Source organism: Mycteria americana, chromosome 7 (genome assembly GCF_035582795.1).
Source record: "Mycteria americana isolate JAX WOST 10 ecotype Jacksonville Zoo and Gardens chromosome 7, USCA_MyAme_1.0, whole genome shotgun sequence".
NCBI lineage: Eukaryota > Metazoa > Chordata > Aves > Ciconiiformes > Ciconiidae > Mycteria > Mycteria americana.
In genome coordinates this window covers 41,772,024-41,790,836 of record NC_134371.1, presented here as the reverse complement: position 1 = coordinate 41,790,836, position 18,813 = coordinate 41,772,024, and the positions used below count along the sequence as shown (strand labels likewise).

The window sequence follows — 18,813 nt, the reverse complement described above, 5'->3', positions numbered from 1 at the left end:
ATGGGCACCTGACCATTGTAATCCTGTAATCAATGGGCACCTCTCAGGGTGGGTTGTTCTTAGAGACAATTAATGTGGAACTGTGTTAAACAGTGCTTCCAGGTGTTGCTGCACCATTAAGGGAGTGTTAGCTGTAAGTCAGTCCCCCCACAGTGAAGCCGCTAAAATACTTACTCTCTGTGTTTTCAGGAAGAGACACCGCTCTTCCTTGCCGCTCGGGAAGGCAGTTTCGAAGCAGCAAAAATCTTGCTGGACCATTTTGCCAATCGAGACATCACGGACCACATGGACCGCCTGCCCCGAGATGTGGCCCAGGACCGGATGCACCACGACATAGTGCAGCTTCTCAACGAGTACAATGTGGCACACAGCCCCACTGGGCACCCTGGGGCCATGCTGAACTCTGCCCTCTCCCCGGTCATCTGTGGCCCGAATAGGTCCTTCCTCAATCTGAAGCACGCTTCGTTAAGCAAGAAGTCACGAAAACCGAATGCCAAAGGCATCATGCCCACGAACCTCACCAAAGATGCAAAGAGGAGAAGGAAGAAGTCCCTCAGTGAGAGCAAAGGGCAGTTTTCGGAGAGCTCAGTGACCCTATCACCAGTTGATTCCCTAGAATCACCCCATGCTTTTGCATCCGAACCAACATCATCTCCTGTGATGCCGTCGCCGGGGGTGTTACACTCGTCGCCCAGCTCGCTGCTGACTGCTCCGTCGGTGCAGGCTGCGCACACAATGTCCTTCTCCAACCTCCACGAGATGCAGCCCTTAGGACGTGGATCCAGCACCGTGCTCCCATCCGTCAGCCAGCTGCTTTCGCAGCACAGAACCACCCCTCCTAACAGTGGGCTTGGCAGGCTCCGGCCAGCCAACGTTTCCACTGAGTGGATGAACCGCATGGAGGTGAACGAGTCCCAGTACAACGAGATGTTTGGCATGGTGCCGCAGGTGATGCATTCGCACCCCAGTGTTTCTCAGCAGAGCGGTTTGGTTCAAGCAGATACAAAGCACATGGGAGTGTCCAGGGAGTCTCTGCCCCCTATCATGACTTTCCAGCTGGTTCCCAAGGGTGGCATAAACCAGCAAGCACTGCCACAGCAGGCCCAGTCAAACTGCGCTCAGAACATGGCTGGTCCTCTTAGCTCCATGTACCAGATACCGGATTTAGCTCAGCTGCCCAGCGCCTCGTTCTCCATGGCTGCCATCCCTCAGCAGGACGGGCAGGTGGCTCAGACGGTCCTCCCGGCCTACCACCAGTTCCAGAGCTCGATGGGGAAGTACCCCACGCCTCCGTCACAGCACAGCTGCTACTCCTCGGCCACAGAACGGACTCCTAGCCACAACCGGCACTTACAAGGGGAGCACCCATACCTGACTCCATCACCCGAATCTCCAGACCAGTGGTCAAGCTCCTCCCCACACTCTGCCTCTGACTGGTCTGATGTGGCAACCAGTCCCAGTAACAACCAGCGCGGGCCGGCAGCCGCTCACATGACAGAGCAGCAGCGGAACAACATGCAGGTGTATGCCTGAAGGCTGGCCAAGGTGAAGCCCGATGAAAGCGGACTCCAGAACTCATGAAGGTCTTCCAGGATGGAAATGAAGAACCATTTTAGTATCCAAGAGTCTTAATGAGCCCAGGCTGTTCTTTCCTTGGAGGGACTGTGGTCGCTGAAGTCTTGTATGCTTTTATGCTAAACAGAAAACTGTAGAAGCTGGTGATGGAGAAGACCATCTGGGTCACTTCTAACCAACTCCCATGCACCTTGGGTGTGATTGCTGTCTGCACTGGATTCTCCAGTCTGCTTTTAAATATGTTCCACCATTTCTTTGGGGAGACAGCTCTTCAGCTTAATGCATCTCATGGTCGTTTCTCCAGAAATTTAGCCAAAACCAGCTTTGTATCCTTATTTTGTTACTCCTTTTGTTACCCACATAACCTCTCTCTGAAGCACCTTCTACTAGTTCTCCTCGAGTTCAAGTTGCCTTGTCTTGACAGAGCTCAGAGCTGCACCCACATTCCTAGACCCCTCCTTCCCGCGGCCACTCTTGCTCAGCAAGTGAGCCGGACTTCCCAAAACACCTGCAGGTCAAGTGACACCTTCTGTCACGCAGCTTCACCCTTTCCTCTTCAAGAGCCTTTGTCTTCTACAAACCCACTAACACCCCTTTGCATTCTCACTGCCGGCCTCCCCAGGTATTATGAGATTATATATACATATAGTCTTCTCTTAGGTCTTCCCCCCCCCCTCCTGAAAACGCTGGTCTGACCTGGTCTTCCCCCCACCGTGGCCTGTAGGCACATCTCTCCCATGTTGTATGTCTTCCCTGAGACTTGCCTGGCCATTTTGACACACTACCCTCCCCATGCCCCCGTCCTGCCAGGTGTGTCCGTGACCGCCTTCACGGGGTCCCGTGCAGGAAGAGATGCCCTGCAACCGATACAGGCCTTTTGGGAAACTCATGGGATGAGCATGAGTGTTTCAAAACCTGATAACACAAGCTCCCAGCGTTCTTGCACAGTACTCCCCTCCCCTCCATCCAAGGGTGGCTGTGTGTCCTGTCCTCCAGATACCATGTGCTGCCTCTTTGTGGTATTACCAAGAAGTGTCGAGGATGTTGTCACGTGTTTGCAGTGTGTGTCCTTCTGCATCAGAAACGGCGTCCAGCCCTTTGAGAGTGCCCCTTTCGCTCCAGCCCTGGGGCAGGGCTGCCTTGTCTTCCCCTCCCAACAAGGAGGCTGCAGCACTGACTCCCATGCAGGCTTCCAGCAGCAGCAGCGTGCCTGAAGCCAGGAGCTGGGCTTAAGTGGCAGACCAAATAGCTCAGAAACCGTTGTCTAACGCAGTTTGGTTAACAGGTTTGGGGCTGTCCTCTGCTCTCAGCTTCAGCCTGTATTGAGATTTCCCAACTGAGGTGCCCCACATGCTCTGTGGGACGGTAGTGCTATTTGTACTGCAGCTCCCCCGATATTTTTGGAGTTACAGAAGCCAGCTGTCGCTGACCTTAGACAAACAGCCGCTCTTTCTGCTTTGTCCGCAAGAGTGACGCTTCCCTGAAGGGCTCTGAACCGGTCAGCAGCCGAAGTGAACATTTCTAGGGATGGTTTGCTCCTACCTCTTCGGGGGAACCCTGCAGACATGTGTTCCAAAGAGATCGGGGCTGTCGGCTGCCGCCAAAGGACAGAGAAGCCCGCTCCCCTCCGAGCAGCGGCCATTCAGCATCCTACCATGTACAGTATTTTCTCTGATGTTTCTTTCCATTCTAATCAAGAGTAAAAGCTTTTTCTTTTGATTCGACTCAATGGTACATGAAGGCAGGGCCTCAGGAGGAGCTGGTTCCCGGGGCCGTCGTTTTGGGCTGAAGTTTTTAATTCTGAAGTTACTGCTTTTCACGACGCACGCAGCGTTCCCCAGCACACTCGCCGCAGTGTGTCCTGTGAAGTTTAGCTGCAGCCGACTCAGATCTCCGGGCAGGAGCCCGCCAGCTCCTGGAGGTCTGTCCAGGTACATGTTTCACTGCAAATAATGAAGTGTTGCTACATCGATGCTAAAGAAACAAAGGGCTTTTCCTCATTAGCCCCAAATAACCAAGTGCCTTTTTATATATGTGGCTACCTTTTACAAGATGAGTGCTTTCTGTGGAATGAAGCCAGTTTCGTGCCTGGCGTGTTAATACGATGGCCCTCTGCCTTTCTTTTTTTTTTTTTTAACTACTTGTAAAGATATCTCCTTAAGGTGGTATTTTATCTCATAAGTTGTAGAGTAACCATTCACACAGCAGCATTTTCCTGTATTAATAATGGAAAATATTTGCTTATTTTTACATTTTTTATAAAAGTCTTTTATGAAAATAGTTGCTGCAAAATGTATAAGCAATTTTTATCCCCAGAATAAAGAGTATCTGCCCAGCGTCTGTGTGCTGCTGGTTTCGTTTGTCTTCCTGGCTATCACGGCACAGCCACGGGATTGTAAAGACAGGATTATAAATGAATCATCAGTGTTGATAGCTGTTCAGACCCCTGGCAAGGGGGAGGGCTCACTAGGAACTCCGCAGTCCATGTCAGGAGAGAGCTTTTGGGGACAAGGGTGCTCTGTGCTGTGGCTCAGCAGCACATGAACCCCACCATTTAGCTCCATCCAAGGGAGTTGTGCCTGGGACCTGAAAGCAGCCTAGCTTGGGTGTGAACAGGAGGATTCTGGGTCTCTTGGATAGCTGAGAAGGGGGCAGTAACAGCAGCCAAGCAGCTGCGGGTACTGGGAAGGACGGGGAGGGACTGGGATGGGGCCTTTTTGAGATGCTTTGAATAAGACCTCTCCCTCGCCTGGGAGCGGGAGAAGGGCTGGGGCTTTTAGAAAGGTTGTGGGCAAGTGTGGGTCAGGCTGTGGTTAGCGGAGCTGTGGATTCACTCGCCCTTTCAGGTCCTGCTTGCTTCCCTGGGCGGCTTCTGTTCCTGCGGCCGGGAGGAGGACCCTCGTCCCTGGGGCTGAGGCTGCCTCCCTGGCTTTGGCTTGGCAGCTGATGCATGAAGATGTGCGATTCTCCAGCCTCTGAAACAGGGAATCACAGCTCCTCCGTGCTGTTTTCAAGACTTGAAAAGTTTGACTTGAACAATTAGAGAACAAATTGACAAGGGTTGTGTTCCTGTATTTTGAGGAGGGAGGTGCCACCGAAGCCTTGGGCTGAGCCAGCGCTCCCCTGGCCGGTTTCCAGCTCTCGCTGTGGACTTGGATGGAGCCAGTAGCTGAATTATGATGCCTCACAGGGAGAAAGCTGCTGGGGGCATTTTAAGGGTTTAATATTCAAACAGCGCAGCTCCTTTATCTTCTAGTAGAGCCAGCTGGGCCAGTACAAACCTCCGGGAGGCTTTCATCCGTGTTCTCCCATAGGTTGCACATCTGTGCCAAAGTTTAGCAAGCTCTGCTGTGTCTCTGGCACAGCAGCGTCGAGTTTGCCGGTGCTCAGGCTGAGACTTGAAACTGCATCTCCTCGGGGATGGTGTATGCCTCTTCCCCAGCCCGGGATGACAAGGGGCTTGTGAAAACTTCCTGTGTTCCATGAAAATAAGCCTAATTGAACCAGCCAGGCAGGGAGCTGGGGTATCCCTTACCTAATGGAGGAGTAACGGAGTAGCCTCAGGCTCCTTTGGGGAACATTTTCATGGTTTTTCATAAAACAAAGGTGGAGTCCTGCCTTCTGGAGGGGGGTTACTGTGTTTGAAGAGTTTCCCCGTTAGTCAGAGTGGCTGATCTCCTCTGCAAGGTGGTTTCTTTCAGGAAAAATGGTAGCAGGCAGCAGCTGTGTTTGGACACAAGAAGGCTTTACCCCTTTGATCCCGCAGGGTGCCTAGCAAGCTGGCTGAGCCTTGAGAGGTCTTGGGGAGCAGCAGCAGTAGCTGTATCCCGGCTGCGTGGGCGAAGGAGATGGGTCTGATCCTCCTCCCTCCCCAGGGCGAAAGCCAGACCTGCCTCTGCACGCTGGCAGGGAGCTGCTACCTGTGGGCAGGTAGCAGCAGTCGCTGCGCTTTTTGGCAAATGCTGCCACGAAGGAGCCGTGAGAGATCCCTGGGGGCTGGAGGGCATGGCTTGAACCTGACAGCCAGAAGTAAGAGCTTCAGCCAGCTACAAGCCCTCCATGTTGGGAAATGAGGGGCTTGGCTCTGGGGCTGGATCTTCTGCGGGTAGCTGCCTCCTGGGTAGCTCCCGGTGGCCTCCTCCAAGGGTCTTTGAGAGGACTGGGGGAAGGAGAGCCAGGCACTGGCCGTAGCTGGCAGCAGCAGGGCGCTGGGCAGCAGCTGGCAGCTTTGCAGGAGGCCACGGGACAGGCAGCGGGAAGAGCTTTCAAAGCTGCTTTGGTATATTAGGAGCCAACAGAGCGATACTCCAGAGCAGCGTGGTCGAAGCAGTAGGGTAGGTGAGCTTCGGACACCTTCCACTGGTGCAAGAGGACACCCCAGGGTGAGGAGCGAGGACCATGATGGAGACCTGACCGTGCCAAAGGGCTCTGGCTGCTGGGGCCGGGGGCAACCCGCCTCTGTGGCTCCATGCCGGCATCAGCCTCCCCAGGGCCAGGGCTGTGGGTTCCCCACATGGGGCTGGGGCAGTGGGGAGCTGCTGCCGCAGGACCTGTCCCTTCTTCCTCCCGGAGGGATGCAAACTGACGAAGCCCTGCGTCACCGCCGGGTATGGGGCCAGGCACCCCCAACTGCTATCTGATGGCACCCGCCAGCCCCTGGCAGCAGGCTGTTCCCCCATCCCTGCATCCTGCATCCTGCTGACAGACATCCCCAGGCAGTTCAAACAAGGGCGGTGTGTGGGTGACGCATGGTGGAGCCGGGCAGGGCGTGGAGCCCAGCCGGGTGCCATCCCTCGGCCGGGGATGCGGGCGAAGCCAGCGGGTGGTACCCACGGCCCGGCTGGTCGCCGCAGGGATGCTCTGCCGGGATCGGGGCAGCCTCCCCCGGGGCTCATCCCCACCAGCCCCTGGTCCAGCCGGGACTGGGCCAGTGGGCATCCCTGCCTGGTGCCAGGCTGCTCTCTGCCACGAGGTTATCTCTGTGTTTGCGTTAGTAACTAACGTTAATTGCAGGGGGTTTATTGACCAACTAGGAGAGGTTCTTCCTGTCTTTTCTGGAGAGACGTTGAATGTAAACAGAGTGAAGATCTGGGCGGCTTTCCAGCAAAGCAGGGGGGTTAGAGGGGAGTCAGCAGTAAGATTTTTGTGGTGGGAATCACCTGAGCTGAGCAAACAGTGATGCTGGTGAGCACCAGGCTATAAAGAGCAGCTCCTCTCCTCTCCCGGCGATCCACAAGAAGCCGTTATTCCTCCTGATCTCTGGACAGCAGGTGAGGAAGGGGACCCTTGCAGGGTGACTGCGGCCTCGGGATGCTCTGAGGTGGCTTGTGGGCGAGCAGGAGCTGGTCCCAGCCCCAGCAGCTCCCAGGGCAGCTGAGCGCTTCCCTTGCTGGATGGGGCAGGCTGCAACGATGCAGTATTCAGCACCACATTGACTTTTGTCACTGCTTCTTTGAGGGGAAGATGAGCTGAGTCTGCAAATCGGCCCCAGTGCCCGGGGATTAGACCAGATAAAGGGGAACTGTGCTGATGTGGCCAATTTGCCTCCCCGGCCTGGGTCTGGCAGCGCTACGAGCTCGGGGGGGTGAAAACGATGCTGTGCACGTAGTCCCTGCAGCCCTAGCAGCCCTGGCTCTGCCTCTGCCACTGCTGCTGCTGCCTGGTGCCAGGGCAGGGCTGGGGTCCCCCACCCGTGCCCCGTGGCAGCGCTCTCCCCATGTCCCCACAGAGCAGCTTGGCTCGCCCAGATGCCCCCTGCTGAGGCTGGGACTGGTGGGGCCGGACACCCCGCTGCCAGTGTGGGCTGGGGACCCCGAGCCATGCCTGGGGGGACGGGGTGTGGGCACAGGGCAGTGACCTGTGCCAGGGAGGGGAGAGGGAGGCACAGACCCCAGGGCTGCCATCTCCTCCAGCTGGCTGAAAGGGGCCGGATTCAGTCCATAGCAGGGCGAGTTTGCACTTTCTGGGTGCAGGCGGCATCCCCTGTCCCCAAGGGACCTGGTGTGACATCCCCCCAAGATCTTGCAGGAGACACGTCCAGGAGCGAGGAAGATGGTGGCAGCGGCCAGACTCGCTCTCCTGCTGCTGGGCTGCATGGGGCTCCTGTGGCCAGCCGGTGAGTCCCACGACTTGGGGGGCAGCCGCTTTCACAGCGGGGCCGGGAGGGAGCCACGCTCCTCTCCAGCTGGCAACGCCGTCTGTCCCCCATCCCACCCCGCAGCTCTCCCTCCACAGGCGCCCGGTACATAGACTACTGCCCCAAGGGCTGGTCCTACTACAAGCTCAGCTGCTTCAAGTACTTCCGTCAGCTCCGGAGCTGGGATGAGGCTGAGGTAAGCCCACTGGGGTACACACATGGCCGGGCCCCCCCGTCTGCGCGGGGTGCTCCGGCACTGATGCCTCTCCCCGCAGAGGCAGTGCCAGGCCAGCCATGCTGGAGCCCACCTGGCCTGGGTGGAGGAGCCCCGGGAGGCGGCCACCCTGCAGAAGGTCATCTCCTACTACCAGCACGTGCAGCCCGTCTGGCTCGGCCTCCGCTACGAGCAGGAGGTGAGGTGGGGGGTGGCGGGGGGCCGGGGGGTAGCGGGGCCATGCCTCTGACCCCTTCTCCCTGCACGGAGCCAGGCCTGGCAGTGGGTGAGTGGGGACAAGTACAGGACCACCAGCGGGCTGGCCGGGAACGGTGCTCAGGGCGGGACCTGCGGCATGCTGACCCACCTCAGCGGTGAGTGCCCGGACCCTGCATCCACCTCCAGCACTCGATCGTGGCCAGTATCCCCCCCATCTCCTCCTCCTCCTCCTCCTCCAGGGCCGCTCCCCCCCGGAGGACTGCGGCGGACAGAGCTGGTGCCTCTGTCCTCGCTGTGGTCCCCGCTGACCTCCGGCTCGTCTCTCCGGCAGGCTTCACCCTGTGGTCCAGCGCCGACTGCGCCCAGCGGCATCACTACATCTGCAAGTTCACCCCCTCACACTGAGCACGGCCCCCAGGCCCACAAGGGACCCCATGGGGGACCCCATGGAGGACCCCATGGAGGACCCCATGCCGGCAATGCTCCTTCCTTGCAACCTCTGCTCCTCTCTCCCCAACTCCTAAAAATACATCTATAAAAAAACAAGCATGCAAGTGCTGTGTGAGTTCTGTGCTGGTGCAAAGCCCTGGTATGGTCCACCCGTGGGTGTCTGGGCGAGGGAGCAGCAGGCGCTGCCGTAGCTCCCTGAGCTCCCTGGCTGCCGGGGGCTTCAGTGCTGCAGGTGCCAGCGGAGCCATTTGGGGGTGAGTCCCCAGGAGCCGCGGGGCCAGCAGCTCTCCCAGCTGGGTGCTCGTGTTTGCTCATCCCCAGCCCTCTGGTGCGAAACGGGAGGGATGGGGGGAAAGGATGTCCCTGGGGTGCAGGTGGGGCGGACAGGGGTGTCCCCAGGGTGCAGGCATGGAGGAGAGCTGGGGCACAGGTGTGGGTGGGGATGGGAGCTGTCATGGGCATGCAGGTGTGAGGATGGTTGCCCGCCCAGGTGTAAATGGCTCCATAAGGGTCCAGGAGCTGCAATGCTGCCCCGTGTCCGTGTTGACAGCAGCACCAGGACCAAAGGTCCCTTCTTGTGTCACCACAGTGTTGCCACAAGCATCACGTGGCTGTTTGCTCTGCTGTTTTGAAGATGGCTCTGCCCCCACCCTGCTCATGGGTTTTTCCCCCCCCGGAGCCGCAGCACGTGACGGAGGTGGACCGCGTCCTGGGCAGCACGGATGGTGCCGGCACCAAACTTCCGGCCACCCTCTGCTCCCTCCCCGGGACCACGGGGGCAGTCAGGGAGGCCACACAGCACCGTACACGCTGTGCGGTGACTGCAGCCATGCCGGCAAGCTGCGGGCACCAGAGCTGCCGCTACCCCATGGCACAGGGAGCCGGGACTGCAGGAGAGCCCATCCCGCTGCTCGGCGCCAGCTCCAGCCAAGCATGTCCCCAGGCTTTGGGGCACAAGACAGAAATGTCTTGCAAGTCCCCCCCTCCAAAGCCAGCACTTGCTCTGCTGTCCCTGTCGTGTTGGCTGGCGCTCGGTGACCTTTGAGCGCTGGGGTCCGGCGTGCTGATAAGGGCTGGGAGGGCTGTGCCGTGCCACCCGCGCAGTTTATAAAAGCACCACGCGAGGCCCATCCTGCTGTCCATCTGTCCGTTCTGCCATCCGTCCCTCTGTTCGTGCAGGGGCCGGGGCGAAGATGCTGCGCTTGGTCGGCCGTGCCGCGTGCTGCTGGGGCGTGAGGCGGGCACCGCGGGGGCCGGAGCGGACACTCTGGGGGGCCCAGCACCCCATGGCCGTGCAGAGGGCATGGTGAGCACCCACACGGAGCGGGTGGGGTGGAGGCATAACCAGGAGGGGGTGGGAAGCTGGCAGTACTCTTAAACATTGCTGGGGAAGGGGATGCTCTCCCTCCTCCCCACAGTGCCTCTGGGCACAGGGAAACAGCAGGGATTTGGGGTGCTCATGGCCTGGGGTGCTCGCTGGTGGCATCTCCCTGGGGCCACTGCCTGTCCCTGAGGCTCGGGGCCTCTGCGGGACCATCGCCGCTCCCTCTGCCCTGCAGCCTCTCCAGCGCTGCTGGGACGGGCGCCTGGCCCAAGGACGTGGGCATCCTGGCGCTGGAGGTGTACTTCCCCGCCCAGTACGTGGAGCAGGAGGAGCTGGAGCGGTACGACGGCGTGGAGGCCGGCAAGTACACACGGGGCTTGGGCCAACAGCAGATGGGCTTCTGCGCCGCCCATGAGGACATCAACTCCCTGTGCCTGACGGTGGTGCAGCGGCTGGTGGAGCGCGGGCGCCTCTCCTGGGACGCCATCGGCCGCCTGGAGGTGGGCACCGAGACCGTCATCGACAAGTCCAAGGCTGTCAAGACGGTCCTCATGCAGCTCTTCCATGACTCGGGCAACACTGACGTGGAGGGCATCGATACCACCAACGCCTGCTACGGGGGCACAGCCTCGCTCTTCAATGCGGCCGCCTGGGTGGAGTCCAGCGCCTGGGATGGTGGGTGTGGGCAGGGACCGTGCCGTGAGGATGGGGGGGCTGAACATGAGGTGGGTGCTGTGGGATGGGGGAAGGAGGCAGGAGGTGGCCTGAAACCCAAAGATGCTCCAGCAAGCCTCAAGGGGAGCTGCTGCCCCTCCAGGCTCTCCATCACCCCTATTTCTCGCTTGTCTTTGCCGTCACACCCAGCAGCATGGGGACGGGGATGTGCAAGGGCTGCAGGATGGAGGCTCCCACCTGCTGATGGCCCCACCAGCCCCCCTGTCCTCCCCCAGGTCGCTATGCCGTGGTGGTGTGTGGGGACATTGCCGTATACGCCACGGGGAACGCGCGGCCCACGGGAGGTGCTGGTGCCATCGCCATGCTGGTGGGACCGAACGCCCCGCTGGTGCTGGAGAGAGGTCAGTGCCACGAGACCCCGGGGGCAATGATCTGATGGGTGCCATCCCTGGGGGCCACACATGCATGTCCCAGCCCTGGACGGAGCTGCTCAGCTCTGGCAGCACCAGCTCTGATGGCCCCGGTGGCTGCCCAGTGCTGGGTATCCCAGGATCCTGGCGAGCCACATCCCTGTGGGCACCTCAGAGTGACCCAGGGATGCTGGTGGATGCTGGGGCTGGCACGGCAGGCAGCACCCATGGGTTCCTCCCATCTGGCTGGGACCTCCCGGCACTCCCCGACAGCTGGCTCTCCCTGTGCCCCCAGGCCTGAGGGGAACCCACATGGAGCATGCCTATGACTTCTACAAGCCAGACCTGGCCTCCGAGTACCCAGTGGTGGACGGGCAGCTCTCCATCCAGTGCTACCTGCGGGCGCTGGACCGCTGCTACGCCGTGTACCGCCGGAAGGCGGAGAGCCAGGGGCAGCAGGGTAAGTGGCAGCACCCCTGGGGTGCCCGCGCCATCCCGCCGGATGCTGACGGCCCCCATATTGCCCTCCAGCTGGCAGCCAGCAGCCCTTCACCCTCGACGACTTCCAGTTCATCATCTTCCACACGCCCTTCTGCAAGCTGGTGCAGAAGTCAGTGGGGCGGCTGCTGCTCAATGACTTCCTGGCTGCCCCCAACCCCGACACGGCCACTGGCCTCTACAAGGGGCTACAGCCTTTCCGGTGGGTCCGCCTGCTGTGTCCCCTGTCCCCCAGCCCAGCTGGCGACGTGCCTGTGTGGGGTTTGAGCTGGCCTCTCTCCGGGCAGTGGTGTGAAGCTGGAGGACACCTACACCAGCAAGGAGGTGGAGAAGGCATTCCAGGTGGCCAGCCAGGAGATCTTCAACCAGAAGACCAAGCCCTCCCTTCTCCTCTCCTCCCGTAACGGCAACATGTACACGCCGTCCATGTACGGCTGCCTGGCCTCCCTCCTGGCACAGTGAGTCCCCCCAAAAGCTGGCTTGGGGTGGGGGGGAGTTCATTTTGGGGAGGGCAGTCCCTGGACCAGCTGGCTCAGGGGACAGGTGCCAGCACTCATCCCCCTCCACTGCAGCAGAGACTCGATGCTTTCATCGCACATAACCCCCGGCATGTTCACCTCCCACCCCGCGCTGTCTCCCAGCCAGCCTTTTCATCCCGGTTCACTGGAGCTGGGCTGGCACGTAAAGCCCTTCTGTCAGCGCCAGGAGGATGAAAACCCCCTTGTCGTGCCCGGGAGAACGTCTGTCCCCTGCCACCATCAGCAGCAAAGGGGCCGTGGGAACGGCCAGGCACTGTGGGGGTGAACAAAAGCCTCATCCCACTGCCCCTCCTTGGGCAGCCCCGGTGCTCCCCGGCCCTGAGCCCCCACCGCAGGCATCCCTCTGCTCTGGGGCCACTTGCCCTTGGCAATGTGGCCACAAGTTGCCATTTAATCTGGCCCCAAGTCCCAGGACCCCTCTGCCTGTGAAGGGGGCAGGAGGCAGCTGCTGACGCCGCCCCCGCAGCCCTGCCCCCCCCGCCAGCCTGCAATCCCCCCTGACCCCGCTACCCCTCACTGCAGATCCTCGGCGCGGGACCTGGCCGGCTCCCGGATCGGTGCCTTCTCCTACGGCTCGGGGCTGGCCGCCAGCATGTTCTCCCTCCGTGTGTCGCAGGACGCGGCCCCGGGTGAGCCCCGCGGGAGAAGGGGGCCGGGAGGGGAGGGCAGGGTGGGGCTGCGGGGCCAGGGCTGCCGGCAGTGCTGTCTCACCCGGGGGGTCCCCGCCGCCAGGTTCGCCCCTGGATAAGCTGGTCTCCAGCCTGGCCGACCTGCCGGCTCGCCTGGACGCCCGCAAGCGTGTGGCCCCACAGGACTTCGCCGAGATCATGAAGCAGCGAGAGGAGACCCATCACTTGGGTGAGTGGGGCCGGGGGGACGTGACACCTCCCTGCTGGTGCCCCACGGCCCCACTGAGCATCACCGCCCTCTCCCCCTGCAGCCGACCATGCTCCCCACGGCTCCCAGGCGGATCTCTTCCCCGGCACCTGGTACCTGACGAGGGTGGATGCCAAGTACCGCCGGGAATATGCCAGGAAGCCCATCTAGGGGGGACCAGAGTGGTGAACCCCGGGGAAGGGGGTGCTCTCCTCCCTACCGGCATCCCTGCTCACCCCCAGATCCAGGGCTGGCCTCCCCAGGATACCTCACCTTGGATGGCCAGGAAGCAGCTGGGCACCTCGAGCCCTGGAGCTGGTGGAGACGGTGGCATTTTCTGCAAACGCCCGGGCGGCATGGGGGAATAAACACATGGATGAGAGGGGGCAGCAACCCGGCTCTGGCTCCTGGTCACGAGTGGTGCCCTCCGGCCCCAGGACCCTCCCCTCAACCACTGTGGGGCTGGATTGCGGATTTATCCCATGGGCACCCAACGCAGCCGCCTGCCCCATTGGACATGTGCCTCAGTATCCCCCATTTCCCCAGGATGGGAGCATGCCCCGACATTTTGGGGGAGCCAAGTAAACCCCCGCTCCCTGGTCTCCAGTTTGGGGGTGGTAAGATGCCATTTTCCCTGTGACACCGGCAAATTGAAACACCCCCGTGGGAAAACCTGTGGGGGAGAAGGGGGCAGGCGACGCGGGGGCTCACGGGAGGGCTGAGCCTCCCTTGGAGTGCTGCCTGCTCTCTGGGCCATGCCCTGGCATGGGACCATGGCCGGACGGGACCTCGGCGGGGCCGCAGCAGCCGTGGAGACCTTTACACCCTTGAGCAAACAGCAGCGGGGCCAGGTGGGCAGGAGGGGCTGGGCTGGGGGCAGGAGAGACAGAGCCTGCAGGAGCTTTGGGGTCAGGGACAAGGGACCGCACAGAAAAGGCATCACACGCTCTCTCCTCCTGGACCCTTTATTGAGCACGGGGCCACCCCAAGCCCAGCGTGGGGGCCGGGGGCAGCCGGGTGCGATGCTCCCCCGGCTAGGGGGGGCAGTCCAGGTGCTGCAGCTGTGGGGAGAGTCCTTGCCGGCAGTTGGGGGCTACAGGTGGAGTTGGAAGACCTCCGTGACACGTGGCTTCAGCTCACCAAGGTCAGACAGGGGGGCCGAAAGCCCCACAACGCTCCACTGCTCCCCTGCCACCGTGCCAGAGCTGTGGTAGGACTGGAGCTGGACCCCCGCCTTCCCCAGCAGCCCTGGAGAGGAGGAGAGGGGTTAGGGGCTGTAGGCTGCCCCACCGCCGCAGCACCCGGCAGGTAGCAAGGCTCTGCCTGCCCCAACACCCCTCAAAAGGTCCACGATGCCATGTCTTTCCCCCACCCCAAGTCCTTTGCTCCAAGCACCCAACCCTCTGCCCAAGCCCCCCCATCCCTTTCTCTCCATGCAACATCTGCCCCCTCCCTGCTGGGGCTTGGCTCCGGGGTGGATGCGGGGTCGCCCCAGGCTGCTCCCCCTGCTTGGGGGTGACGCGGGGAGCTCACCGGTGAGCACGGGCAGTGCACTGGGCTCGGAGGCTTTGGCTCTGTAGATGAGGACAGGGCCGGCCAGCGGGGCAGGCTGCTTGAAGGTGGCCCCACTGAGCTCCTGCAGCACCGGGGTGCTGCCCTGCACCGTGCCCGTTGCCCGGTGTGGGGTGCCCTGCAGGACCACCTGCAGCAAACCGGCGCTGCCTTCAGGCTCGGGGGCCATGTCGCCATGGGTGGTTGTGACCTGCCGGAGAGATGTGGCCACTCAGCACCCAGGTCCTGCACGTGGCAGGGCGCGGGGAAGGGATGTCCTCAGAGGCCACCCCAGGGGGTGCCCCCCCAGCCTGAGAGGTGCCTGAGAGCCCACGGGGCGACCCTGGGCTCATGCTGCTTGGCAGGGAAGGATGGGGGCTGGGTGCGCCAGGCTGACACGTGGAGCCCAGGGTGTCCACGCACCTTCAGCCCAGCCTCCTGGGCCAGCAGCAGGGCATTCACCAGGGTCACCTCCTTCTGTGCCCCTCCAGCCAGCATGCCCGCGGCCACGGCGGGTGTCAGGTAGCTTCCGGCCTCCCGCAGGGGTGTCCCTGGGATGCAGGGAGGAGGCAGGGGGTGGATGGGCCAGCAGCAGAGAGGTCAACCCCACGCTGGAGCAGCGAGCCTGGGGCTGGTCTTTCCACCCACCCATCCATACACCCATCCCTAATCCCATCCTCCCTCCCATCCATGCACCCATCCGTATACCCATCCGTACCCCCACACCCCCGTCCTCCATCCTCCCCCCCCACCATCCAACCACCCTCCTGTCCACCACTCCACCTGGCCGTGCACCCATCCGTCCTCCCCTCTGCCCAGCCCGGTGGGTGGTCTCCATGCTCCCCTGTGTGCTGCCCACCCATCGGGGTCCCTGTGCCCAGGCATGGGGTGTAGCCTGCCCGGCTCACCTAGGGTGCAGACCTGCACGCTGCCCTGTGCTTGCTTGCCCACCATGCGTAGCACCGTGCCCAGGGCCCTGGCCAGGGCAATCCAGGGCTTGGTCTGGGGTGCGAAAGCCTTGCTGAGAGCCTGCCCGTTGACCTGCGAGGAAGAGCAGGACGTGCAATGGGAACCTGCCAGCAAGCACACAGGGTCACTCCCAACGCACCCACGCTTTACAGACAGGGAACTGAGGCACAGAGGTCAGGTGCCCGGCGGGGGGACTCACTATGCCAGCCAGCCCCTTCCCCGTGGCCATGTCCACGATCTGCATGGCGATCTCCTTGCCGCAGCGGCTCTGCGCCTCCTGTGTGCTGGCGCCCAGGTGTGGGCAGCAGATGACGTTGGGGTGGTTCACCAGGTTGCGGTCCTTTGGGGGCTCCTGCCAACACAGCCCCATCCTGTTGTCAGCCCCTGACACCCACCTGGGAGCCCAGGGGGGGCATTTACACCCTCTTCCTTTGCAAGGAGCTGGGGAGGGCTGTCCCCGGCTCTGTGGGGTTTTCCGGGCTGCCCTGGCCCAGCTTGGGCAGAGTTAAGGTGATGCTGAGCTGCAGCCAAGCTCAGGGCGTCCCCGCGACCCCACTCACCTGCGTGAAGACGTCGAGGGCGGCCCCACCACACTGTCCTGACTGCAGTGCCCGCAGCAGCGCACCCTCGTCCACGATGCCGCCGCGGGCACAGTTCACCACCTGCACACCACGGCGGCACTTGGCGAAGGTGCTGTCGTTCAGGAGCCCTGCGGAGGGAGGGAGCGCCGTGAGCGGTGGGGGGCTGCACTGGCTCTCCCCAAGCCCCCCCCCACTGGTGCCCACCCTGTACCCATGGTGGAGGGCAGCAGCGGCGTGTGCACCGTGATGAAGTCGCAGCGGGGCCAGATCTGTTCCAGCGGCAGCTGCTCCACGCCAAAGGCGGCCGAGGCTTCAGGGGTGATGATGGGGTCATAGCCTATGGTCTGAGGCAGAGTGGGCGCTCGCTCCTGCAGCCTGGCATGGTGCTCACGGCCAGGCCAGCGGGGTCCATGATCCCCATTGCTCCCCATCGGTCCTCCCTGCCCCGGCTCCTTACCTTCATGCCAAAAGCCTGCATGCGGGTGGCCACCTCCCTGCCGATGCGCCCCAGCCCCAGCACGCCCAGTGTCTTCCCGTTCAGCTCCATGCCCATGTACTAGGGTGCAAAGCGGAGAGTGAGCGAGTGCACCCCACAGGGGCACCTGCCGCCCCATCCTGCTCGGGGCACTGCGCCCACCTCCTACCTTCTTACGGTCCCACCTGCCCTCCTTCATGGAGGCAGCTGCCTGCGGGATCTGCCTGAAAGGGGAGGCTGCAGTCAGCGCGGGGGCAGGGGGCCGTGGGGCGCCCGTCCATCCCTCCGTCCTGCCCTGCACTCACCTGGCCAAGCACAGGATCATCCCGCAGGTGAGCTCGGCGGCGCTGAGGCTGTTCCCAGTGGGTGTGCTGGGGATGGACAGTGGTGTCACGGGTGTGTCACCCCCGGGCTGATGGGGGTCTGCACCCCGTGAGGATGGAGACACGCAGGGTGGTGCCATGGGTGGGGAGGGGGCACCCTGCTGAAGCCTCCCCTGTCTCCCCAGGAGCGCAGGCAGGGATGTCCCCGTGCTCCTGCTCTTACTTCATGACCAGGACACCCTTCCTGGTGGCCGCCTCCACGTCGACGTTGTCCACGCCGGTGCCCGCTCTGCCCACCACCTGCAGCCTCTCCGCCGCCTCCAGCACGTCGGCCGTGACTTTGGTGGCCGAGCGGACGATGAGCCCATCGCAGTCCTGGGGGGGACAGACACCGCAGGTGGGACCGGGGTCGGGACCGGGGCCGGGGCTGGCGGTCCCGGGGTGGTCCCAGGGGGGTGGCAGACTGGGGACAACCGCTGCCGGGGGCTGGGATCCGCCGTGCGAAACCGGCCGGGCTCTTGCATCAGACGGGAGGCGGGGACCGGCCCCGCTGGGCGAGGGGGGTCCGCTGCCACCCGGGACAGCCGGACCGCAGCTGCGCCCACCCACGCCCCCACCCACCCGTGGGCGCAGCCCGGCCGCGCCGCGCTCACCCGGATCTCCCGCAGCAGCTCCTCCTTGCTCAGGCCGGGCTTCTCCTGCACCCGGAGGCCGCCGGCCTGCAGGATCTCCCGGCAGCAGGGGTCCAGGCTGTCGCTGATCAGCACCTTCTGCAGCTTCCCCAGCGCCATGGCGGGCACGGGACGGGACGGGACGGGACGGGACGGGACGGGACGGGACGGGACGGGGGTGCCGGCTCTCTCCGCACGCCGCCGGGAGGCTGCTGCCGCCCGCCCGCCGCGCTAAAAGGGCTGCGAGCGGGGCACGTTTTTCGGGCTCATTGGGTCCCGTCTCCATAATCCCACCTCCTTCCCTTCCCCTCCCCGCCCCAGCCTGCCCGGGCCCCTCCGCCCCCGGAGGGAGGGGGGAGGCGGAGGGGAGCGGGGCCAGGGCTGTGGCGGGCCCCCCAGCAGCCCCAGAGCAAGGGGGTGCCCCGGCAGGACCCCGCAAGGGACCCCGGCAGGACCCCGCTGCCGCCGGGCCGTGGAGCCACGAGGCCGAGGGGAGCGGGGGGCAGCGTGTCCCCACCCCCGCGCACCGCGGCCGTGCCTCAGTTTCCCTGCCCCGCACATGACGGCACAGCGAGGCAGGAGGGGAATGGCGGTGGCAGCCACGGTGGTGCGGGTGGCTCCCCGCAAAGCTGGGGCTGCCGCCGGCCGGGGAGCGGCCCGGCCCCCAGCCCATGGCAAGCCCGGCCACATCCCCCCAGCTTGCCCAGGAATAGGGGATCCCCAGGCCCCACAGCCCAGAGGTGAGGCAGTGCCGTGGCCCCTGCCCGCCCCTGGCATTGCATCTGCCGTTGAGCAATGCCCCCGATAAGGGGCCAGGAGCATGGGGCCAACCCCGGCCACTGGCTCCCAATGAAGTGGGGTGCACAGGAGCCGCCCAGCAAATGCCCTCCATGAGGCAAGAGCCACGTGGCTGTGTCCAGTGACCTTGTGGGGGAAAGTGCCGGCCCTCAAGAGGGGACAGCGCAGGGACCCCATGGGGCCGGGCACAGCCCAGTATGAGGCATGGTGAGGGATGGAGGACATCCCCTTGCTCATGGGGACAAAACTTCACAGCACAGCTGGACCAGACAGACCTCGGGTCCTGCCCAGGGGGGGAGCCAGGATCTGGTCCTTCCTTGCCCACCACTTTCCATGCACTGCGGGTGGGCAGCAGGGACACGGCACTCCCAAGCCGGGCCCTGACAGGACTGAGCCCTTCCCCAGGCTGTGTGCACCCCACACAGCAGGGCCAGACCAAACTGCCCCGTGTAAGACCTGGGGCGGCCCCAGAGGCTGTTAAGCCCAGCAGAGCCCAAGTGATGGGCCAGCACTGCCGAAGTGTGACAGC

At 62.9% G+C, this 18,813-nt stretch overlaps 4 protein-coding genes across 4 annotated transcripts in view; 3 read left to right on the top strand and 1 right to left on the bottom strand.

Annotated features, from left to right (window-relative positions):
- The window catches only part of NOTCH2 (notch receptor 2), an 88,655-nt gene extending 84,744 nt beyond the window's left edge, over positions 1 to 3,911 (top strand). The window contains exon 33 of the mRNA XM_075508087.1: positions 190 to 3,911. Within this exon, the coding sequence (XP_075364202.1) occupies positions 190 to 1,533 (1,344 nt within the window). The 3' untranslated portion in view covers positions 1,534 to 3,911. The remainder of the gene's footprint in view (positions 1 to 189) is intronic.
- Positions 3,912 to 7,626: 3,715 nt separating this feature from the next.
- REG4 (regenerating family member 4) lies at positions 7,627 to 8,652 on the top strand. The gene is made up of 5 exons (XM_075509223.1): positions 7,627 to 7,690; positions 7,810 to 7,907; positions 7,987 to 8,129; positions 8,196 to 8,299; positions 8,476 to 8,652. The coding sequence occupies exons 1-5, from the start codon at positions 7,627 to 7,629 to the stop codon at positions 8,547 to 8,549; spliced, it is 483 nt and encodes a 160-aa protein (XP_075365338.1). The 3' UTR covers positions 8,550 to 8,652.
- Positions 8,653 to 9,787: 1,135 nt separating this feature from the next.
- HMGCS2 (3-hydroxy-3-methylglutaryl-CoA synthase 2) lies at positions 9,788 to 13,087 on the top strand. Its single transcript, XM_075509222.1, has 9 exons — positions 9,788 to 9,900; positions 10,154 to 10,593; positions 10,869 to 10,994; positions 11,299 to 11,463; positions 11,535 to 11,703; positions 11,789 to 11,959; positions 12,563 to 12,669; positions 12,773 to 12,898; positions 12,981 to 13,087. Exons 1-9 carry the CDS (start codon positions 9,788 to 9,790, stop codon positions 13,085 to 13,087), a joined length of 1,524 nt encoding a protein of 507 aa, XP_075365337.1.
- Positions 13,088 to 13,867: 780 nt separating this feature from the next.
- Positions 13,868 to 17,754, bottom strand: PHGDH (phosphoglycerate dehydrogenase). The gene is made up of 12 exons (XM_075508086.1): positions 17,469 to 17,754; positions 17,039 to 17,190; positions 16,798 to 16,863; positions 16,662 to 16,716; positions 16,475 to 16,573; positions 16,229 to 16,361; positions 15,997 to 16,145; positions 15,636 to 15,788; positions 15,376 to 15,508; positions 14,891 to 15,018; positions 14,450 to 14,678; positions 13,868 to 14,164 (listed from the first exon to the last, which is right to left on the bottom strand). Exons 1-12 carry the CDS (start codon positions 17,604 to 17,606, stop codon positions 14,010 to 14,012), a joined length of 1,590 nt encoding a protein of 529 aa, XP_075364201.1. The 5' UTR covers positions 17,607 to 17,754; the 3' UTR covers positions 13,868 to 14,009.
- Between the last annotated feature and the right edge of the window lie 1,059 nt (positions 17,755 to 18,813).